Here is a 23292-nt window from a genome sequence, read left to right on the forward strand (position 1 = left end):
GGGGAGGATGCCACCTCCAACCCCCTCGGTCAGCTCCACACCCTGCGGAGAGCGGTGCCTCCGTCATGGTTGTCCCATCTGGGGAATGGGAGGTCAGGCCTGTTGGAAAGGGGTCCTGCCAGCCTTTCTCAGTCCCCTCACCGCCCCTGCGAGGAGGGTGAGGAGGGGCCGAAATCTGTCCTGGTCGGTTCCCGGCTTCCCCCTCCTCCATGTGCTGCCAGTTCCCCCTTCTCCTTTCTCCTGCCTTCTGGCTGCCAGCCCCTCCCCACAAGGCCCCCAGACCCCAGCTGCGGTGTCTTTACAGCTCTGACCAGCCGCTCAGCCTCTCCGACTCCTCCTCCCTCCCTCCCTTCCTCCCTCCTCTCTGTTTCTCTCCAACATTCTTCCCCCTCCCTCCCTCCCTCCTCCCCTCCCTCCTTCCTCTCTTCCCTCCTCCTTCTCTCCATCCTCTTTCATCACTCCCCCTCATCTTTTCTCATCCCTCCTCTCCCTCCCTCTCTCCATCCCTCCTCCAGCTCCCTCCTCCTCCTTCTCTCTCTCTCTCTCTCTCTCTCTCTCTCTCTCTCTCTCTCTCTCTCTCTCTCTCTCTTCCTCCCTCCCTCCTTCCCTCCCTCTCTTTCTCTCTCTCCGGGGGAAGAAAGGTCACGGTGCAGCTGATTACTCAGAGCTCAGTTGCTGTAGCAACCGGCGGGGGAAGTGGGACAGGCTGGCTTTGAGGACGCGCGAGGTCGGCCGCGGGCGGCTGGAGCCGGCGCGGGCCCCGGTGCGCGGGAGGCCGCCTGCAGCCCGGCTCTGCACGCTGCGGCCCGGCTCCGGGTTGCGGTTTTAATGAGGCGCCCGCGCCCCTCCCGGGGCTGCAAGGAAAGAGTCTCTGCTCCTGGTCTCGGTCCCCCTGGGCTTGGTGTAGGTATCCACCCTCCGACTGGGTTCTGCCGGCGCCTCCTTTCTTCCCTCCGAGCCGCGCGAGAGCAGCTGCCTCCCCTGCGTGCGCCCACCCACTCCGCACCAGCTTTATCCCGGTGCCCGAGGAGACCCCAGCATCCCCTCCATACCCCTCGGGCTCTGTTTTTACCGGGGAGTCCCAGCTGGAGGCAGGTGCGCAGGGGCTAGCTTACTGCTCCGGAAACTTAACAGACCCACCCTGAGTCTGAACCTCCCTCCAAGCCTTGGGAGCCTTGGAGGAGGCCCTGCTGAGCTGCAGGAAAAAGCCAGAGCCCTGCGGTCCTTGGCTCCTCTCCAACCAGCAGCAGAGCAAAGCCAGATGAGACTGGGTTAGCAGGGGTCCAGCCTTGGCAGGAAGGGAAGAGGGTCCTTGGGTGGGTAGGGCGGGTTCCAATCCCCAGCCTGATCCCCACTGCCTGGTGAAAAGACCGGGCTACTTTGGGAACCGGTTGACATCTTTTTTCCAATGCTAAACTAGGGCTGAGGGATGATAGAGCGATTGCCTAGCATTGCGGGGAGTCCTGGGTTCGAATCTCAGCATCACACATAAAAGTTGGACCACACACTTACCCAACCATCCCCGTCTTAGATGCGTGTCTCAGAGGTGGGGAAACCAATGCCCACACAAAGAAGGGGACGTGGATACTCACAGTAGCACTGTGAATACAGTACAAATCCTTGAAACATGCCAGTGTGTGCCCACCAACTCAGAGAGCTACAGGAGCAGGGAAGAGAGTACAGCCTATTTGCTCAGGATTCTTTCTTTCTTTCTTTTCTTTTCTTTTCTTTTCTTTTCTTTCTTTTACTTATTTGTTGTTGGTTGTTTTTTTTTTCCGAGACAGGGTTTCTCTGTGTAGCCTTGGCTGTCGTGGACTCACTTTGTAAAGCAGGCTGGCCTCGAACTCACAACCTCTGCCTCCCAATTGCTAGGATGAAAGGCATGCGCTCAGGTTTCTCTTAACATTCTTGAAAGTGCTACCTGAGGCCTGGCAGTGGTGGTGCACGCCTTTCATCCCAGCACTCAGGAGGCAGAGGCAGGCGATCTCTGTGAGTTCGAGGCCAACCTGGTCTACAAAGCGAGTCCAGGACAGCTAAGGCTACATAGAGAGACCCTGTCTCAGAAACCTATTTTAAAAAAGAAGAAGAAAGAAAGAAAGAAAGAAAGAAAGAAAGAAAGAAAGAAAGAAAAGAAAGTGCTATCCGGCCTGTGAGAGCAGAAAGCTGTTCGGTAGCACCCTGGAGGTGCTGGGGGACTGAGAAGGACCCCAGAGGAACTCGGGGAATCCCACTGGGCTAGGCTGATTGCTTCCTGGGTGAACAAAGGAGAAACACGAATCCATCCTCACAGGCGCCTGCCCACTTGTGCAGTCACACACAGGGAAGAGAGATCCTAGCATGTGCAGAGGACTGATGGCTGACGGAAGTGTGGGAGCTCTGAGAATCCACAGGATGGCTCTTGTCTGGAATGGAATCTATGCAAGTTTCGTCCTGTGGCCCCTGTATGACTGTCGCACCCTTGGGTGTGGTTTGCAGGAGCGTGTGTTATCCCTGCTTACCTCCGGGGCCCCTTGCTTCCCCTGGGCCTCAGAATCCTTATCTGGTAAGTGGGGTCATACTTCCTCTTGGGGCCTATCAGAGCTCATTGATGGGGACCTAGGATGCCCCCCACCCCCCCCCAGCCCCCCACCCCGTTTCTCAGTTCTAATCCTTGCATCTGCTTTTGGATTTTGAGAGTCTGGATTCTGGCGGCAGTCTCCCCACCCGCCACTCCAAGCCTCTGAACCTGGCACAGGCCAGGTGCCCAGAGCTATCGCTGGAGGGCCACCCCAGGAGAGAGACACAAAGCTGCTGCAGCTGGCAGGTGGGGTGCAGGTGGTCTTCAGCGGGTTCATGATGATCTTGGCTTTCAACCCAAGGTACCAATCCAGCTCAGAACTAGCAGGGGCCCCTTTCTTTCTCCCACCCCACCCCCACCCCGAGCTGGGACTGGCTCTTCCTGCTCATCAGCCAAGTGGGTTCTCAGCCTCTGCCTGCTTGAGCACGTGACTGATGTTGCCGGAAGGAATCCATCAGAAGCCCCAGACCTCGCTTCTCCTACACAGAGCCATCACAAGGAGGGATGGGGCCTGAATCAGTTCCCCACCTCAGGTCACAGACAAGGAAAGAGACAAATAAGGATCTTCCCCTGGGGACTGGCCAGGCTGAGAGCCCCTCCGCATTCTTTTGCCAATAAGCTCACACAGCATCCAGGTTTGTGGCAGTTAAAAGTAAATGGAGACCCAACTGCGGCTGTCTAGCTAGAGAGTTCTGGCCATCCTGCCGTAGTGTCCCTCTGGGCGTCCTTCCCAAACTGGGGTGCTGCTGTGGGAGGGGGGAGCCAGGGCAGCATAGGGCCTGGGGTGGCAGGTATTAAACTGGGACAGGGGAGACTGCTGAGCCAGCCTATCAGGGGTAGGTGTCAGAGCAGGCTCTAGGAGAGGTCTAGCCTGAGACCCCAAACTGAAGGTGCCCCGGTGCCCCGGAGACAGACAGACAGAATATACAAGGGTCCGGGGCTGGAGCGACAGTAGAGAAAAGGCCTACGATTGAAAAGGGGGAGTCAGGGGAGGCGAAAGTCAGTAAGGGTTGGCCACTCTAGGCTGGTAGGCATGTTATTTTCAGTGCCCCCACTGAGAGTAATGGACACCATGGAAGGTTTTAGGCAGGGGGAGTGGCACATTTAGAAGCACTTTCCAGAAAAATCTCTCCGGCTGTCATGAGGGAAAGTGACTGTAGGGGCAAAGGTGGGAGCAGAGACATCATCTGGGAGGCGCTACAGATAGGGGGCTGGGCTGGGCTGGCGGGCAATGCAGGGCGAACTGATAGAAAAGCTTCCGGACCATGGATTTGACTGGATAAGTGGGTGGGGAGGGGAAGAGAGAAGCAAAGCAGGCCAGCTCCAAACTAGACTGTGGAAGGAAAGGCGGTCAGGGACAGTGTCTTCACACCCTGTTCTTCCAAGGAGCTGCTGTACCCCTTGTTCCCAGGGCTGTGTTCCCAACAGAAATGAAGGCGTAAGAGGTTCAGCCGTAGATACCTGGCTGCCCTGGGGCCAGCAAGCATGAGCTAGCAGAGGCTTGCAGACTGGATCGTCCCCTTTGGAGGATGCATGGGCCCCATTTGTGGGCTCTTTGTCTGCCTGGTCACCCTCCCTCAAGTTTCGTCCCCTTGGTAATGGCCAGAGACAGGAGACAGACTTAAGGGCCAAAGAGCTGAGCGGAAAAAGTACCCACCAGTCACCAGGTCCGGCCTGGCTGGTGCCTGGATCCTGGAGCTGAAGGCGCCATGCCAAGCGCCCTGTGATGCCCCAGCAACCCACTTTCTCCCCTTGCCCTGGGCTCTTGCTCTGTAGCCTCAAGAGCCCATTCGCCCCATCAAAGACGGTCCTCATGGCTCTGTCCCCTCCACCTCCTATGACCCCACCCACCCCGTACCAACTTGTCACTTCTCTAAGTGCTTCCTACTCCCAGGGCGTGAGGGTTAGGGGCTATAGAGTCTACAACATGACCCTGAGCCTTCTGTCAAAGTCACCTGATGTCACCATCCAACTCTACCCTTCCCCAAACTTTGTACTTGGAACTGTGGCAGCCCCAGGCACTACCCAGGAACCTGCTCCTCTTGGTGGGTCAAGGGGAGGCCAGCCAGGTCACACAGCCCCCCCCCACCTTCCTCCTATCACTGCAGCCTTTAGAAGCTCCCCAAGGGCCAAGATGCCATCATGGCCATCTATGGTCACCCACCCCAGGGCAAGTAAGTATGTGTACATGTCTGCAGCATGTGTACCAGTATGTGCCTATATGTGCAAGCAGTGCAGACCCCACCCTGCAAGGTGTGTGCTTGGATGTATCTGGGCGCATGTTTAACATGTATATTTACCATGTAGGAGTATGTATGGGCAGTGCTGTGTGCATGCATGTGCCATGTTTGTGTGTGCAAGTGTATGCATGTGTGTGTAAGCACACATACCTGTGTGTCATCTGCATGACATACATGCAGCACATATGGCTGTGGATACTGGTACCCATGTGTGCCATGCAAGAGCATGTGACTGTTTGTGCCTGCTTGCCTGTGTGCAGCTCTGTGCTGCACAGGTGTGGTGGTGAGCACGTGCTTCGTGCATGTGCAGGTGTGTGGTTCTGTGTGCTTCTGGGGGATGGCCACAGGCCCATGAACATGATTGGTTGGCCTACACGCTCTTCCCTGTGAGTAGGACTACAGAAGCAGGGAGGAACCCTGGAATGGGAACTGGCTCTTCTCCCCCTACCCCTCATCCCCACCCTGAGACAAGGTTTCTCTGTGTAGCCTTGACTGTCCTGGACTCACTTTGTAGACCAGGCTGGCCTCGAACTCACAGCAACCTGCCTGCCTCTGCCTCCCGAGTGCTGGGATTAAAGGCCTGTGCCACCACGCCCCTGGCTTGGGACTGGCTCTTCTATCGTGGTCTCCCGTGTCTCAGCCTGGAAATACTGGTGCCAGCACGGCCTTCCCTGTGCATGTCTGCCCTCCCCCCACCCCACCCCCACCCCCTTTCCTCTCTGCTCCTGTGGGCCAGCAGATTCCAGGAGGCCCCAGAGCCTTTGTTTGAGAAGTTTCCAGATCTCCCCTGTATTTGTGAGGTTTCCAGATCTCTGTGTGTTTCCCAGAAGCTGATGCCGGGGCCTGGACTCATTGCCCTGTTTCTCCGCCCACAAAGAGGGGCTTTACTAAGCTGCAGTGCACACTGGGTAAGCAGAAGACATGGCTGCCTCTGTCACACCGAGGTAGTAAGGCAGAGACTCTTTCCCAGCATAAAGCGAAGCAGATGTCTCCCCCTCAGGAGTCTGAGTGTGAGGCAGACCTAGAGATGCTCTTGGGATTGACAAGGATGCCACGCAGCCTGAAAACAATGGACAAAAGCTGCTGGTGCTGTGGCGCCAGCGAAGAGTGCACCTGTGCTGGATTCTACAGTAAAGGTGGTATCGTGGCGGCATGGTCAAGAGGCTCTAAAGACATTGCTCCGATGTGTCCCCAAGGTTAAGTATTAGCATCCCAGTGCCACTAGCTGAGAGGCAAGGTCTTCCAGACAGGGCAGAGTTGTGGGTGCTGTGCCCTCAGAACAGGTTAGTGCTGGGCCAGCAAGATGGCTCAGCCAGTTAAGGCAATTACTGCCAAGACAGAATCAACTCCTGAAAGCTGACCTCTGGCCTCCACACACAGGCTGTAATACACTGTATATCGCTACACACACACACACACACACACACACACATACACACACACACACACTGGGCGAGTGTTACTCTGTTGGCCAAGAGTCTGCTATGAGCTGAGCCCCTTCTTTATGCTCTTTCTTGCAAAACCTTCCAGCAAGCTCTACTGCAGCCGGAAGTTTTCCCCAGCATTCCCATACCTCTCATATCGAGGAGAAGTTGGGTTTACCCCAGACCCTGTCAGGTAAGAGTCACCCCACAGCTGAGGTGGCCAATGGTTCAGAGAATCCCAAGACTTGCAATAGGATGGAAGGAAACAGCCAGCGCAAGGCCTGGCTGCCGGGTCACAGCAGGGTGGGGCAGGACCCCTTCTAGGGTGGTGGACAGGAGGCCAGGTGAGCCACAGGTCTGTGGCATAGGAGGTCCCGTCGCACAAAGGTTAGCCATGCTGGCTTCTGCGTCTGCCTCCTCCAGCATCCAGCCAGGGCGGGCACCGAGAACATACAGAAAATATTTGGTGACTCCTTCTGAGCATGAATGAATCAATGAGTGAATCAATAATGAGTGGATGGAAACTTTCACATTTTATTTATTTACTTATTTAGCGTGTGTGTGTGTGTGTGTGTGTGTGTGTGTGTGTGTGTGTGTGTGTGTAAAACAGGTGGAAATCAGAGGACGCCTTGCAGGAGTTAGCCTCCCATAATGTGAGTCCCAGGGACAGAACTCGGGCTTTCGGGCTTGGCAGCAAGCACCTTTACCTGCTGAGCCATCTCACCAGCCCAGTAAAAACTTGTGTCAGCGAGTCCCACCCTTAAGAGTAGCCAGGCCGGAGGATTTTGACATTGGATTATAGAATGAGTGCCCCCCCTTCCGGCCCCCCACGGCCCCCATGTGGCTCCAGGAAAGCCAGTATTACAGGTGTGGGGTGTCAGGGTCCGCTCCACACCCTAAAATCTCACTGTCTCGGATGAGGTGCTGCTAACCAGAGCAGGAAGCAGAAGCTCAAGAAGACAGTGTCACCTTGGTGACCCAGGCAGCAAACCACAGAGGTGGGATCCCATTTCCATTCAAGTTCATAAGCAGTCAAGTTCCTAGACTGACAGCTGAGTTCATTCGTTCACTCGCCTGCCAGTCCCTCATTCATTCTCCCAGCGCCTGCCAGGAGTCCTCAGAGTGCTGTGCCCCAGGCCTGGGCATTGTGTCTGCAGCAGGGAAGGAAGGAGTGGTCATTCCCGTCCATCAGAATGCCACTCAGGCGTGGCTGGCAGGGACATGCTGGGGTGCAGAAGACCGTGGGAGCCTGGTGGCTACAGGAGGACCAGAAAAGGCTCAGTGTGAGCCAGCATGGAGGTGTGTCCAGAAGGCAGAGGAGGAAGGAATAAGAGAAAACACACACACACACACACACACACACACACACACACACACACACACCTTATCATCAGCCTGTCTGGAGAAGGCAGGTGGTTCTGTCCAGGAGCTCTTGGTTTGGGCATTTTACTGATGCCCCCAGTGGATAGAGACTCACACTAAACTGGGGGCCACTGTCATTCCACTACTAACCAGAGAGCAGGCTCCCATGCTGTGAAGAGGGAGGGTCCATCTGGTGTGGGGACTCGGCTCCTGACCTTGAGTCTAGTGTCAACAGTGTAGAGAGCCACTCACTCCATGGCCGAGTGAGCCAGCTCTGTTGAGACACTGGAGGCTCTGTCCTTCCTTCCTGCTGCCTGCCTCTTCTCTGCGGGTCAGGAGTGGCCTTAGGAGGGAGTCAACAAAGAACACCCGTCTGGGCTTCAGGAAGGAGATTGGAGGGTTGAGGATTTCTCTGTGTCCCCTAAAACAACATGAGGGGCTCAGCTGTAAAGCCAGTGACCTTAGCCTATGCATCCATATACCGTGCGGTGTCCCCTGAGCTTGTGTGCCTTCTGCCCAGTATGCTTTCCAGTATTTCACCTTTGCTAATACAGAATAGTGCTCCCCATCCCCAGTTTCAATGAGGTGCCTGCTTGCCAGGCTAAGTACTACATGTCCCAGCCTCCCTTGTAGCTAGGGGTAGTCATGTGATCAGGTCTGGCCAATGGGACACAAGTGATGACTTCAGCCCTCTCTAGCTTGCCTTTAAAAGGAAATGGAGTCACTGGTGACTTTAGGGGACTTGAAGCCCTGCTTGGCACCACCCCACCCCACCCCACCCCCATCCCCCATGCATAGGAAAGAATAGAAGAGAGGTGCTAACCCTCTGACCTTGTGCGTTGCGGGATGGTATATAAAGAAGGAACCCCAGATCCTGAAAGGCAAAAATCAGCCCTCTCCTGGGGCCACTGTCACTTGGGTTCTGCTGAGGGTGATGGCCAGCCTCCAAACTCAGACCCCAAGGCTCGGATAGGATAGCAGGCAAGTGGGGAGACCAAGGATGCCATAGTGCAGAACTGGTGCTCAAAACCACAGGGCCAAGCCGGGCGGTGGTGGCGCATGCCTTTAATCCCAGCACTCAGGGAGGCAGAGGCAGGTGGACTGCTGTGAGTTCGAGGCCAGCCTGGTCTACAAAGCGAGTCCAGGACAGCCAAGGCTACACAGAGAAACCCTGTCTCGAAAAACCAAAACCAAACAAACAAGCAAACAAAAACCCATAGGGCCCAGGCTCTTCTAAAGTAGAGGCAGAAGGACAAGGAGTCTAGGCCAGCCTTAGCTACAAAGAATTCAAGGCCAGTCTGAGCTGCATGACACCACAGACAAACAGACAGACAGACGTATGCACACATGTCAAGGCCTGAATGAGGAGTGTCGCTGCCCACTGCGGGTGAGACACCTTGCAGAAGGTACTGAGGATGTGATTTCAGCCACTGGTCTGGAGCTGTCCCAGGGAGGGTCTTAGGCTGGAAGAGCTGCTGACTCTTGAGTCATTAGGTGTGTCCCTGCTGTGAGGAAGTCCCTCTTTTAATGTCTGAGGTCAGAATTACAAGATAACTGTGCTAACACATGCCTTCCTGTTGATAGAATGCCACCCCAGTCCACTGTCACCTTTAACCCTGACCCTTTTCCTGGAAGTCAGCAGAGAAGCCAGCCTATTGTCCTGTTTACAGGTGAGAAAACCCTTGAGGACCACATCCCCTGGCCAGTGGCTCCCACACGCTAGGCCTTTGTATCCCTTAAAACAGAGCTTTCTATTTTGAATACATACTATTTTGAATACATACATATATGTTTGGAGGCGCATGGCAGGGGTGTGTCCTGACTAGTTTTTGTGCCAACTTGACACAAGCTAGGGTCATCTGGGAATCTTGATTGAGAAAATATCTCCATGGGCTTGGCGTGTGGGCAGGTCTGTAGAGCATTTTCTTGATTGATGACTGGTGGGGGGAGCATCCAGCTCACTATGGGTGGTACCGCTGGGCAGGTGGTCCCCGATGGTAGAAGGAAACAGGTTGAGCAAGCCCCCAAGGACAAGCCTATACGCAGCCATGTTTCTGTGGTTTCTCTTGCAGTGTCCTGTCTTGAGTTCCTGTCCTGCCCTCCTTCCGTGATGACTCATTATCTGTGCCTGTGAAACAAAGCCTTTCTCCCTGCCCCCCCCCCCAGGGTTCCTATTGTTGCGGTGTTTAATCAGCAACAGAAACCTTAACTAAAGGAGACACGGGAGGAGGACTCTACTGCTGCTGGACTTGCCAGTGACCTAGCTATGCCTCTTGCAGCCGCCTGCTCTCCTGGTACGAATGAGGCCACTTCCTCACTGTACCTTTTCTGGGTTCTGCTGCTCTATAGCCCTCTGGAGCAGACTTGTAATAGGAACTGAGCCACATGTTTCTCCTTGATCCTGTCCCCACCTCCATGTCCCAGTGCCCTTCCCGGCTTTATCTAAGACCTCAAACCGCATAGACAGTGAGGGACCCTTAAGCCTAGTGGGATGCTTCAGAGCTGGGTGACAGAGATTGAAGGGTCCCAGAGGCTAATGGGGGGCTCTCTTGGCTTCATATCTGCTTTGCCCCAGGGGGACACAGGTAAAATGTAGCTCTTCCTCATAGGCTTGAATGTAGTGACACACCTACCAACAGAGCTTAAATACAGCCTGATCCAGATGTGCTACGCGTTAACTCCAGGCCAGGTTGTCAAGTATCAATGCTGCTAATATTAATATTATAATGAGGGTGAACAGTCATTTCCAACCAACTACAAGAGAAAGGAATGCATGTGGTTATGAACATCTTTGGTGGTGGTGGTGGTGGTGGTAGAAAGTGCTGGGGCTTGAACTGGTCCCCCAGTGTGCCTCTGCAGGCTTCCCGGGGCCTAGGCCTTAGCCACTGTGTATTAGGATTCTCAACGCTGAAGAAAACCCCAGGCTTGGCATGGAAGTCACCAGCATACATGGGGGCCCCAGTGTCCACCCCCAGCACTGCAAAAGAGAAACTTAACCGGTCTCAGTCTGAGATAGCTCCATTGGGAAAGAGCACACACTTATTTTGCAGAGGACCTGCCTATATTTCCCAGCACCACATCAGGCACCTCACAACAGCCTATAATAACCCGCAGCAGGCGATCCAATCCCCTATTTTGGGCACTGAGGGCACCTGCACTCATATGCATAGCCACACACAGACACATATATACATATAATTTAAAATTTTTTTAAAGTAAGATTAAAAACAAAACTTCAAGGTCTTTCTGCTGGTTCTTGGTTCTTTTTTTTTTTCTGAGAGACAGCTCTGTACTACACACGTGCACACGCGCGCACACACACACACACACACACACACACACCACCTCCCACCCTACCTTGCCTTTGATTTTGATCTGGCACTCACTGCATACAAGGCTGCCCCCACCTTTTGTTTTTAACTCTATCGTCTCTACTTCCACTTCTCAGACCTTCCAGACCAGATAGCTCTCGAGAGCAATAACCATTAAGTCAATTTCTCTCTACTGGGACCCTTCCCAGATCCCTAACCAACTGCCCCCCTCCTGGCAGAGTGCAGGGTGCAGGCTCTGGGGGGGGGGGGGCTGGTAAGGGAGCAGATAAGCCCAGCAGCCAGGCTCCAGCTCTGCTTTCCCCTCCTGCTGCCTGGCCTGGAAGACTTCTCACCAGAACAGCAGCTGAGAAAGGCAAAGATTTGCCTAAAGCAAACACATCAAGTCCTTTCACAAACACGTCTCCCCCTAGACCAGGGCTCCAGAGACCCTGGGAGGAGAAACTTGGATACAGGCTGCTGTGGAGCCTCTTGCCTAAACTTGTGCGGAGCCTGCACAGAGAGCCTTGTGTCTGATTTTTTTTTTTTTCTTTTTCCTAATTTTTGACAATTTTATACATGTATACTCGTGCCCGGACTCTCTTATTTCCCTGCAATCCCCTGACCCCCCCCCCCCCCCGCCTTCCCACCAAGTCCCCCCGCCCCATCTCTCAGTTTTCAAACAAGCAACCCAGTTTTTTGTTTCTGAAGATTTATTTATTTTTATTTGATGTGTATTTGCGTTCTGCCTCCATGTATGTCTGGGCACCGCCCACAGAGGCTTGAAAAGGCCATTGATTGGAAGCCCTAGACCGGAGTCACAGACAATTGTGAGCCAGCAGGTGAGTGCTGGGAACCAAGCCTGGGGGCCTCTGGAAGAGCAACCAGTGCCCTTAACCACAGGGCCACCTCTCTAGTCCCTACTTTGTATGTCTTTGTTTTCACTTTGTGACCCAGCAGGTTTAAGCAGGGCTACCCATGTGACATGGGGACCATGACTCTTCAGTGGCTCAGTCCTTGGCCCCCTGAGTGCCTCCCACATCTGACTGGATGCTTCAGGCTCAGTCGTTTTTTTTTTGTTCTTGTTTTTGTTGTTGTTGTTGTTGTTTGTTTGTTCGTTCGAGACAGGGTTTCTCTGTGTAGTTCCAGCTGTCCTGGACAGCTGTCCAGCTGGCCTCGAACTCACAGAGATCTGTGTTGGTGTTAATTTAGAAGCATGGCCTAATAAATGTTTATTATTAGGCTAATTACGACAGTAGTATTTTCTAACCCGCTATCAATAAAAACACAGACACCCGTGATATTTTAAAATAGCCTTGGTTCACCTGGGGCAGGGCAGATATTAATCCCCTAAACTACCTCCCATATCTCCCTGCCTCAATCCCATGCCATCTGCTTCTGACAGTTTCTACAGAGCTACCTGTAATCCATAATCCCAAAGACTTGCTAGTGTTCGTCTGGACCAAATCCTCCATCCACGCTGGCCACGTGCTTCTTCCCCCACCTAACCCATGGAGGGCTCCTTCCTTCCCCTCTTCCCTCTCTTCCCCTTACCAAGATCCTCTTCTGGTCCCTGACTGCTTGAGCTCCCTAGATCCTTTCTGTCCCACAAGCCTGCAATCTTTAGCCACACCCATCCCATTAGTCCTGCTCTGGTGTGTCGGCTTTTTATTGGTCAAACAGGAATAAGTTTTCAGGCAAGGTTACAAACGTTTTGGGGTACGTGAGTCTGCTCATGTGTGTAGCACCCAGACCAACCCCCCATCAGATCTGCCTGCCTCTGCCTCTGCCTCCTGAGTTCTGGAGTTAAAGGCATGTATCATCATTACCTGGTCAGGCCCAGTGTTAACCCTGACCCTATGCAAGCAACTGGAGTGGCCACAGATTCATAAATTCTCTGGCTTTATAGTGTCCCTAAAATAGTGTTTCAAATGCCAGGCCCAGTGGTGATCTCTGTGAATTCGAAGCCAGCCTGGTCTACATAGTGAGTCCTAGGACAGCTCAAAACAAACAAACAAGCAAACAAACAAAAAGTATTTTAAGACCTTCCAGCCTGGCATGGTGGTGCAGGCCTATGTGATCCCAACACTTGGGAGGCAGAGGCAGGCAGATCTCTGTGAGTTCGAGGCCAGCCTGATCTACAAATGGAGTCCAGGACAGCCAAGGCTACACAGAGAGACCCTGTCTTGAAAAACAAACAACAAAACCACCAACAACAACAAAAAAAAAAAAAAGAAAGAAAGAAGGAAGGAAGAGAAGACCTTCCTCCCCATCATCTTCCAGTCTTCCCACCCCTCTCAGTGGAAAAGAATGTTCCCTGAGCCTGAGCCTTCGTCCAGCATCTTGCAGCCATGAGTCTCTGCACTGACTGCTGTCCACTGCAGAGAGGAGCTTCTTTGATCACGGCTGCACTACTCTGCCAGTACAAATACAAATATTTAGGAGGCAGTTTGATAACATGTTCATTTAGCACAACAAAAGCAATAAGTTTACCCCTAAGGGCTTGTGATCTCCCCAACCATGGACCTTTGACTAGGTCCAGAGTACCCTGCAAACTGGGCTTCAGAGCCAAACAAAGAGCAGTTGGTTACCTCCTTACCGGGCATGCCACGGCTGCCGCAGCCAGCACCCCTTGCTTGGGAAGTTGATACTGTGGCAGGCGTGAACTCGCGCTGGCTTTTCTCCCCCTGCTGCCTACTTTGGAACTTCCAGCACCGTGAAAGCTATGCTTCTTGAGGCTGGGTTAGAAACGCTTGCCTCTGGTGATCACTAGAGGCAATTAGGGTGGGGCAGTGCCCCCACCCCCTCCCCCTGATTCTAGCCAAGACACCGAGGGAAGAGATACCATGGCTCTGCAGTGTATTCTCACTGGCCTGCTTCTCCCTCCATGATGGGCCTGCCTTGTTCAGTTACTTTGCTTCCTCAGGCCTCCGTGTCCCCATCTGAAAAACAGATCAACAGTCCTCCTTTCAGCTTGTCCTCCAGGGTTGGCTAGTTATCTGTCTATTTATTTTGAGATTCTTGTGTACGTCCAATGATCTTGGACCCCTGACCCTCCGGTCTCCGCCCTCCCCAGGTGCTTGACTTACAGGTGTGTGCCACCATGCCTGGTTTATTTGGTGCTACTTGATAAACCCTGGGCCTCGTGTATGTTGGTCTCTAACCACTGAGCGGCACCTCCCCACATTAAATAATTAAGTGGGCCTCCCCTCTGCCTGTTGCCAACACTCCCAAGCCCGTGATTATCTCCCTAGCAACAACCAAACCAGCAGCAGTGCGTGTGCAGGGCCTCCCGTGCCAAGCCAGGCATCCTGTGGACAGGCGTGCTGAGGTCCAACGGCCTCTTCTGAACCAGCCACAGGACCAGCACTGAAGGAAAGGACAATGCCTAATGATGTCTGGTCAATCAGGTACCTTAGAGTAGTGGAGACTACCACCCAGCAGCATGGGAGAGAGCTGCTCGGGAAGGGCAGGAGGATGGGCACTCTCCCCTTCTTCCCTCTGTGGACCTTGGACCTCTCCCTTCCAGACAGGTGCCACCCTGGCTGGTTTAACACAGTGCTGGCCTGGGGTGGTCGCTTTTAGTTCAGGATGGTCTCACCATGTCCTTTAGTAAGCAGTGTAGACGTCAGCTAGGTGGGTCAATTTAGGGAGCCCTTTGGAGGAGGGTCCAGACACACAGAGCCCTTTCTGTGACCTGGTTCACCACATCTCAAGTTTTCCTCTGCTCGACAGGCACCCAAGGAGCTCCTGTGTGATGCTGATCCCGGCCCAGTCCTCTGAAAGCCTGTTTAGCGCTGTGCGCATGAGGGGCTAGGCTCATCAAACACAGGAAAACAGAGACCTGGGTTTCCAAGGACCACCACCTCACATGCACATGCCCCTTGGCCAACTGGAGCTGGTGTTTTCAGACTATGCAGGCTCCTATAGTGGGCACCAAAGCTGAGAAAGGCTGATGGGGGAGGGGTGGGGCAAGATGGCTCCGAGCGTAGGGGTACTTGCCGCCGAACCAGATAACCAAAGTTGGATTCCAGGCACCCACATGGTAGGAGAAAAGAATAGCCTCCCTAAGTTGTCCTGTGACCTCCACATACATGCCATGGCATACAACCACACACACATACACAAAAATAAAACTGATTTAAAAGAAAAAAAAAAAAAGGAAGCCAGGCATGGTGACCCACGTCTTTAATCCCAGCACTCGGGAGGCAGAGGCAGAGGCAGAGGCAGGTAGATCTCTGTGAGTTTGAGGCTAGCCTGGTCTACAAAGTGAGTTCAGGACAGCCAGCCAGGGCCACACAGAGAAACCCTGTCTTGAAAACAAAAACAAACAAACAAACAAAAAAAGCAACTCTGAAACAGTGTGGTCACAAACAAAAGGCCTCCTTGGCTTGCATAGCGCTTGAGGTGGGCTTGAATGTCAGCGTTGTCCCTTCCCTCTAAGGGACCTGGGGCTGGTGAATTTCTTTAAGCTGGGCTACCAGTCTCTGGGAAAAGGTGAGGTGACAGTGTGTCACCCACCTATCCCAAAGGCCCTGCAGAATCCCTGACAGACCTGTAGGTCTCCTAGAACTGGAGCTCCAGGCCCCACAAACCTGGGTCTGCCGGACAGTCTTCTAAAGCACAGGCCAACTTTATGCAGTCTACAGCAGGACCCTTCTGAACTTTTAGCTTTGTGGCTAGAAACCCCTCCTGGGCAGGCCAAACATATCCCCAGAGAACCAGCTAAGCCACTGTCTCAAATGTCTGAGCCATATGGCCGCCTTAACTCTAGGACCCAGACAGGGGGGGAAAATGGGGAGGGAGACAGACTTGGAGGCAGACAGTGGTGCACAGTGGGGCCTGGAGCAGGAGACTTTAGCTGGCCTGTGCATAACCCCCGACTACCCCAGTGCATGGTGCTCTGAAGGGACCAGCCAACAGTGAGGGCTCCCAAGGTTGTCTTGGCTTTGAGAATGACCCTCAGATGGTTGGGCTTATTTGGGAAGCACAGTTGAGGGTCGAGAGGAAAAATGGGAACCCCAACGAAGACAGGACTCCACAGTGTGCGGAGTCGAGCTCTAGGCAAACCCCTCCTTCCTCCAGAGGAAGTGGAAAGGGCAAGCCCCTGGCCTAAGGCCACACAGCAGGGGAGAATAGGACTCTAACCGGGATTTGGACTCAGCTTTCTCTCTAAATTGCTGCTCTTAACCCCTTCCTAGTCGGCGCAGTTGCACGCTGAAGGACGTTAAGAGGAGGGAAGAAAGGAAAGGCACCGGGCGGGGTCTTCCCACGCCCCGGTCACCCCCGTCCCCTCCGCGGTCGAGCTGGGAGGTCCGCAGCCGCCTCTCCCTCTTGCGGAGCTACCCCCGCGGAGCTGCCAGAGCCCTCCCCGAAGCAGCTTTCTAAACATCCATCAGGACCCCGGGCGCGGGGAGCCTTTCCAACCTACGAGGCACGGAAGGGAGTGCGCGCGGATCGGTGGGCTGCACGGCGCCCCGTCCCCGCCGGGGTCACTGCACGATTGATGGGACCGTACAGAGATGGAAGAGTGTCGCGCGCACTGTCCCCAGGGTGGGCACGCGGACTGTGCGCGTGGGTCGCCCGTTCCGTGCTGAGGGCCTTGCTCGCTCCCTCGCTTGCTTTTTCTTTTTTTTCTCGTTCCTTTTTTTTTTTTTTTTTCCTGGAGCGGAGCCCGGCGCCAGGAGTCTGGAACCGGCCTGACAAGCTTTTGAGTTATGGGGGAGGGGCGGCGCGCACCCCCGCTGCGAGGCGCGCCCCGATCCGGCGCGAGCCCGGGCGGCGGCGCCAGCGGCCCCGAGAGCCGCGCGAACCAAGCCGGCCCCGGGCGCGGCCGCCCCCGCCGAGCTAGGCATTCCTTTCCGCTGAAGCTCTGCCCTGCTCGGAGCGCCCGGGGCAAGCAGCCTGCCGAGCGGGGGCAGGGCCGGCCCCCTCCACCCACGGCAGGTTCTTAGGTTCCCTGCGGGTCCCCTTCACCCCTGGCTGGTGGTCCCTCCCACCCCGGTGTGGTCTTTTGTCCCTGTCTGGTTCCTCCCACCCCCAGCCCCCTTCGGGTTCCTTCCCTGAGACTGGATCCCCCCCTCCCTACATCCACTACCCTTCTTTCCTAACTTGTCCCCTCCATGCCCTGTGGCGATCTCCCCCACCAGTTGGACCCCCTCCCTCACCTCAGTGTGGTTTCTTTCTGTCCCTGCCTGTTCCTCCAGTCCCTGGCTGGTCCTTCCCTTTAGCGGTACTGCTTCCTCCCGCAGGCAGGTAAAACCCTTGAATGGCCCGAAGAGCCCTTCCTTCTGTTGGTGGCTGGGGACCCTGGCCAATGGACACTTCCCAAACAGTCCTTTTTTTCTTTTCTCCATTGTCTTTGGGCCTGGTGACAGTACAGGGAGTACAGAACGCAGTGACTGGGCCACTAGCTGAATCCAACCCACAGGGCTGTATAGCCAAGACCTAGCCTGAGCCGGTAGACTTCTGATTTCCAGAGAGGTCCCTCCGCAGGCCAGCAGGCCTTTGGAACTCTGGATAGGTTCTTTTTAACAAGTATCTCCTGAATGCCAGCAGGAGTCAGGGCTGGGCATCCCCATCAAGCCCCCAAGCCCCAGGCCCCTCCTCTCCTTTCGGGTGCCCAGCCAGACCCCAAGACCACCCCCCACCTCCAGCCCAGTAACTGAGCAGTACTTTCTGGCCTGTCACAAGCCAGACCCAGCTCTGTAGAGAGCCATGTGGCTTTTCTCTTTAGAGCCTTGGGGCTCTGTCCTGCAGGCAGGCTCTCTTAGAGCCTTGCAGCTAGTCTGAAATAGGTTACTAACAGGCCTGGCCTTCTGATAGAACCTTTCTAGATGCCCAGCTAGTCCAGACAGCACAGGGCCTAACTAGAGACAAGCCTTCGGCCTGGGGAACCACTGGTTCCTTTTTACTGAGAGACTTAGCAGGCCCCACAAGCCCCAACTCCCAGTGACCCTTAACGGCAACTTCAAGAATGCAGAGCCTGTTTCTTGGGCTGAGCAGCCGAGCCCCTCCCCCGTCCCCTGCCAAGCAGGGTGGAAATCAAGCCAGACTAAGCTGCTGAGCAGAAATTTCCAGTCTCCTTGGCATAGTTGGAAAGGCTTGCTTGGGTGAGCCTCAGAGGTATAGCTGGGCAGGCTTGGTGGGGCTGAGGTGGAGGGGGGGGATCTCCCCCATGTTCCAAAAGCTGACTTCCAACCCCCAAGCAGCTGGGACAAAGGCTGTTGTCCTCTGTAGCCAGTGAAAGCTTGTCCTTTCTGTTGGCCCTTCCCCTGGGAGTCCATCGATGACAAAGAGGCTAGAACAACAGCGGGGAAGAGGCTGCAAGATCTGCCCAGAAGCGCCCAGCACCGCCGGCTGTCTGGGAGAAGGCTGTTTGCCCTAGTGGACTGGCCCACTTGTTGGGGGCCGCATGGCCTCCCAGGGGCATGTCCTGTCAGTCCCTTGGTCACCGAGACCTTCCAGTTATATCCTCATCCTAAAAAACACTTCGAATTGAGGGTTCTTGGCACACAGGCAGAACTTGGCTCTGCTCACAAGACCTAGCCTCTCTGCCCCACCCCACTCCCCTTCCCCCGCTCTGCCTGCCTGTGCCCCTCCTTTACCTGAGGGAAGGAAGCACTGAAGTGCCATGTGGCCACCTGAATCCTTAGTACTCTCTTGAACGCAGTTTGAGTGAGATGAACAGACAGGCGAGGTGACACACACCTGTAATCCCAGCACACAGGGAGGCAGAGGCAGGCGGATCTCTGCGAGTTCGAGGCCAGCCTGGTCTACAGAGCGAGTCCAGGACAGTCAGGGCTACACAGAGAAACCCTGTCTTGAGAAACAAAGAGAGAACAAAACAGAGAAGGCACTAAAAGGACATGCAAGGCTGAGAGCTGGGAAGAAGGCTAGATGGATGGTAGGTGGGTGGGATTGAGGGGAGGGCAGGTGAGTGAGTAACTGACCCCTGGCCTGACCTATGCACTCTGTCAGGCCTGGTACATAGTTGGCTTCCAGCAGTCAGGCTTAGGGCTGGGGAAACAAGGAGAGGGGACAAATGACAGCTAGACAAGGCTTTGACATGTAAGGCTTCCTAAAGAGGGAAACTCCCCATTGAGATTCTGGACACCCCCAAGGAGCTTCCACTTACACCTGGAACTAAGAGATGAGGACACTTGTGGCAATAAGGTGGTACTGTGAGGAGACTGTTAAAGATAGGATTAGAGCTCAGACATTTCTGCTGCACCCCCTTAATTCCTGGACCAGTTGCTTCTGCACAGACGTGGCCAGGAAGTGGCCTGGTCAACTGTTGGCTCTCACCCCACTGTGCCACTGACTTGCCGGGCCAGGTGGCTTTGGACAAGGCTCAGCTTCGCTGCAGGCCTCAGTTCTGCACGCACAGGCAAGCTCTCCTGAACTGGGCAGCTTTGGCCCTTCTGCAAGAGCCTACAGATGTTAGAATGACCCAGAAACACATGCTCTGACTGTACACACGGCCACGCCCTGCAGCATACACTGATGTACACAGAACCATGCCCACAACACACAGATCCACCTACACAGAACATGCCCACAGTACACAAATTCGTGTACATTGACACACACACATATGAACGTAGACACATGTCCACAACACACACAATAACTGCACAGGGGTATGCTCTGACAGCATATTCAGACATGCACAGGCACATGTGTGCCCACAGAACAATTCACTCTGTTCCTTGTGTATGGACAACTGCTCTAGTGCCTTACCCCCTCTTTTGGACACACTGCCCAGCACCCTGATCCCTGCATAGGGACACACTCCCACAGTCCAGGTGCTGGTGCACACAGACACGTCTGCATACCACACCCAGGCTGCACAGATCCAGGCACATTTGCCTGCAGCACACAGGCACACCCACACTCTGCAGCTCACACTCCCGCTCACACTCACACCCTTGCTCCGCTGAGCGCCAACTGTTGGCGCGCAAGGGGGGAGGTGGGGGGGGGGGAATGAAGCCCACGACTCAGCGAGGAAGAGGGGCGAGGGGGTGCGCGGGCGGGCGAGGAGATGACAGCCTGCGGTCCCCCTCGAGTCCCGGCTCATGAATATTAATGCGGCGGTAATTAAAATGCAGGGACGCAGCAGGATGGATGCGGTGCCTCCGGAGCGCTGTGCGGCGCGGGCGGGTGGAGCGGCTCCGCGGCCGACGCCGGGACCGGGGACACCTGCGTCCCGGTCCCCTCCGCCTCCGCGCCCTCGGGCGGGCGGTGCGCCAGGCCGCCTTCCCGGAGCCGCCTTCCTGCGCGGCCGCTGATGTCAGAGGCTCAAAACTTTCCGCTTCCCGCCCGGCGGCCTCGGGCCCTGAGTCATCGCCGCCCCCGGAGCCCTGGCCCGCGACGTGTTTGTGCAGAACCAGGCTCCGCTGGCCCCGCCTGACGTCAGGGCCCGGCCGCCAGGCCGCACAGCTGGGACGATGCCACCCCGGGGGGCCTAGAGGAGGGCGCGCACCTGCGGTTCTAGGTTCAAATGCGACGCTGGCTGCCTGACCTTGGGCAGAGCCTTTCAGTCCCCGGGGAACTCTGACTCCCTCATCTGCTTCTTAGCAGATGCTCCACAAATGTGCACAGCCTTGTGATGTGCGTTGGCTCCCGCCTGTGACCCCACCCAGTACTCCTGAGACTGAGGCAGGAGCATTGCTGGGTGTTCAATCCAGCCTGGGCTGCAGGGTGAAGCCTTGTCTTCAAAAAAGAAAGGGGAGGAGGGAAGGCAGGAAGGAAAGGAGAGGGGAGGGAATAAAGCTAGTGGAAGTGGAAGCAATTTTTTTTGTTGGTTTTTCTTTCGAGATTTTCTCTGTGTAGCCTTGGCTGTCCTGAACTTGCTTTGTAGACCAGGCTGGCCTCGAACTCACAGAGATCCACTTGCCTCTGCCTCCCGAGAGCTGGGATCACAGGTGAGGGCCGCCACACCCAGCTTGGGAGCTCTTTTAACTTCAGTTCTCTGGAGGCTGGAGGATCGTTGTATGTTCAAGGCTAGCCTGGTTTGTTTAGCAAAGCTCCAAGCCAGCCAGGGCTGCACAGTGAGTCTGTCTCAACACAAAAACAGAAACAGACAAACAAGCAAAAAAACAAAAAAACAAACAACAACAATAACCAAAAACCAGTCAAAATCTAGAGAATAAGTGGCCCAACTTCAGTTGATCCATCTACAACAGGACTCCTATAATCTAACAGTCAGGGGAAACTGAGGAAGAAAGGGCAGACAGTGACCAGCACATCTGCTGTGAGACTCTGGCTTCTATATAGGACAAGGGAGCTACACTCACGAAGTCTCAACAATATGGTCGCTTAAACATACCTTCACGTCACCAGTGGACAAGCCAACAGTCCGGGGGTAGGGGTAGGGGTAGGGGGGCCTGTCTCACAAGGTCCCACCGGTAGATGAAGAGCTAAGGCAGTCAATGGTGGCTGAGAGAGGGAGATTCTGCAGGGGCGAGGCCCTGTCCTGTCCTCAATAGTCATCCATAAATACAAATGCATAGGAGACACTAACTGGACTCAGCATGTTGTGTATCAATGATGGCTAAAGAAGAGGTCACGAATTTCAGAGGGAGCTGGGACACACACACACACACACACACACACACACACACACACCGAGAGGGAGGGAGGGAGGGAGGGAGAGAGAGAGAGAGAGGGAGGGAGGGAGGGAGGGAGAGAGAGAGAGAGAGAGGGAGGGAGAGAGAGACTGGACCTGCAGACTTGCACACTTGTGGAGCTAATTGTGCAAGCTAGGTAAGCTGGGAAGAGGAAGAGTCTAGTCCCGTGCCCCCTCCCCCCCCCCCCCCCGCCAGCTACTAGGGGGCGGCTATGATTAGGGGCCCTATTGGTATTAGGTCTGCATTCAAATCACAGTGTCAGCTCCTGTCCCACTCCTCTGCCCTCCAGCCGGAAATGGGAAGACATGCTAGCAAAATCCAAAGCAAAGCAGCTCTTGTCCACGGCAAAGTCGGTGTGGTCCCGGCACCTCCAGTTTGCCGGCTCGGCCTGTCAGGACCCGGTGTACAAAGGGAAAACTGAGACTAAGCTGAGCTGTCCTTCTCCAAGGCTGGTGCGTGAGGTTGGGGAGAGTCCCCACCAGCTGCTGTCCCTCACCTCTGCTTAGCATCCTTCCCTGAACTGGCAAAGCCCCGCCCACTCTGTGGAACCAATCCTCCCCTCCCTGCCTCAGCCTTGCTGGAGCTCTTCCAAGTCCTCTGGTGCTCCTTCCGCAGAACTCCTCCTCAGGCCTCCAGGCCTTTGCACATGTGCTGGTGCTGTTTTCACTTCTGGAACACTCCTTGCCTCACCCTGCTTTTCCAGTTAACTCCTCTGACTCCATCTCTCTCTCCTTAGCTCTTCCCTTGGGGAGTGTCCCAGTTTAGCACCACCCCACAACACACACACACACACACACACACACACACACACACACACACACACACGGCACAGAACAAGACTCACCCCTCCCCCCATCACACAGCCCATTCTGCACAACACAGGCCCCTGACACTGCCTCTCCTCAAGTCAGCTAGGCCCCTCATGGCCTCCAGCCTTGTTCCCTGGTGACATGGACCTCCTCTGAGGGGCAGAACCGTGATGTAGGCTTCTCTGGTCCAGTGACAAAACCCAGTGCCAAGCCTTGCTCAGAGGCTAGCCTCTACCCCCTCAGCCTCACAGTCACCACTGTCCCAGCCCCATGTTCCATTCCTCTGGGACTGTTCTTCCTGTAGGCCCGGCATTCGTCCTCTCTCTGTCACTCCTCTGACCCCTACTGCAGCTCAGAGTTACAGCCCTAAGGTGACCTCTGTCTTGAGTGTAAAAACTCACCAATGTCAGAGAGGCAGAGGCAGAGCTCTGTGAGTTTGGGGCCAGCCTGGTCTACAAAGTGAGTCCAGGACAGCCAGGGCCACACAGAGAAACGTCTGCCTTGAAAAACAACTGAACTAAAATAAACAGACAAACAAAAACCTCACCAATGTCCTGGCTGGAATCTTTTTTTGTGGCCAAAAAGGTGGGTGAGCTTATGGAAGAGATAGATGCAACCAGACAAGATGACTGCAGAGGGGCCACCCCTCTCCCCCTGTTCCTTTGAGTGTTAAGGCTCCCTTGGCCCAGCAGGAACACAGCACCTATGCTCAGAGTGGTGTACATCCTTTCACACTCAGACATGGGGAAACCAAGACCCTAAAAGAGTGGGCACTGGATGTTGGGAAGATCAGCGTTGGCCCTCCCTGGGATCTAAACTATGTGTGGAGCGGTGTGTGACAGGGCAGCGGTTACCCTCAGTATAGCCAGAGTTGAGCGCAGACAGACAACAATTTAATGAAGAAGTGGGAAGGAGAGCGGCTGGGAGGAGAGGCCCAGGGCTCACTCGCAAGCGTGTCTAG

The 23292-nt window shown here is 54.9% G+C and overlaps 1 protein-coding gene and 1 long non-coding RNA gene across 9 annotated transcripts; one reads left to right on the forward strand and one right to left on the reverse strand.

Annotated features, from left to right (window-relative positions):
- The first annotated feature begins 537 nt into the window (after positions 1-537).
- Positions 538-16331, forward strand: LOC311606352 (uncharacterized protein). Of its 4 annotated transcripts, XM_084797653.1 has the most exons (8): positions 538-903; positions 2291-2542; positions 2675-2803; positions 3091-3192; positions 4666-4731; positions 5625-5993; positions 9168-9253; positions 14627-16331. In XM_084797653.1, exons 2-8 carry the CDS (start codon positions 2338-2340, stop codon positions 14672-14674), a joined length of 1005 nt encoding a protein of 334 aa, XP_084653779.1. In that variant the 5' UTR covers positions 538-903; positions 2291-2337; the 3' UTR covers positions 14675-16331. The 4 variants fall into 4 exon arrangements, 1 of the variants encoding a protein (XP_084653779.1); XR_014782303.1 differs by lacking the exons at positions 538-903; positions 2291-2542; positions 2675-2803; positions 5625-5993; positions 14627-16331 and adding an exon at positions 9656-10908 and having other exon boundaries at positions 3007-3192; XR_014782304.1 differs by lacking the exons at positions 538-903; positions 2291-2542; positions 2675-2803; ... (1 more) ...; positions 4666-4731; positions 14627-16331 and adding an exon at positions 9656-10908 and having other exon boundaries at positions 5622-5705; positions 5798-5993.
- LOC311606353 lies at positions 11619-21407 on the reverse strand. Of its 5 annotated transcripts, none has more exons than XR_014782306.1 (3): positions 21222-21407; positions 13491-13833; positions 11619-13307 (listed from the first exon to the last, which is right to left on the reverse strand). It is a non-coding gene; the product is annotated as an uncharacterized lncRNA (long non-coding RNA). The 5 variants fall into 5 exon arrangements; XR_014782307.1 differs by lacking the exon at positions 21222-21407 and adding an exon at positions 18499-20096; XR_014782308.1 differs by lacking the exon at positions 21222-21407 and adding an exon at positions 17059-17415 and having other exon boundaries at positions 13737-13833.
- Between the last annotated feature and the right edge of the window lie 1885 nt (positions 21408-23292).

The sequence above is a fragment of the Acomys minous genome, assembly GCF_964271855.1.
Source record: "Acomys minous genome assembly, chromosome: 10".
Classification (NCBI taxonomy): Eukaryota; Metazoa; Chordata; class Mammalia; order Rodentia; family Muridae; genus Acomys; species Acomys minous.

Coding starts and splice junctions, on each gene's coding strand:
- LOC311606352 (XM_084797653.1), top strand. CDS start 2,338: ATGTGCAGAGGACTGATGGCTGACGGAAGTGTGGGAGCTCTGAGAATC. Junction 4,732..5,624: donor GGTCACCCACCCCAGGGCAA/GTAAGTATGTGT, acceptor TGTGTTTCCCAG/AAGCTGATGCCGGGGCCTGG. Junction 9,254..14,626: donor GCCTATTGTCCTGTTTACAG/GTGAGAAAACCC, acceptor TCTGCTCGACAG/GCACCCAAGGAGCTCCTGTG.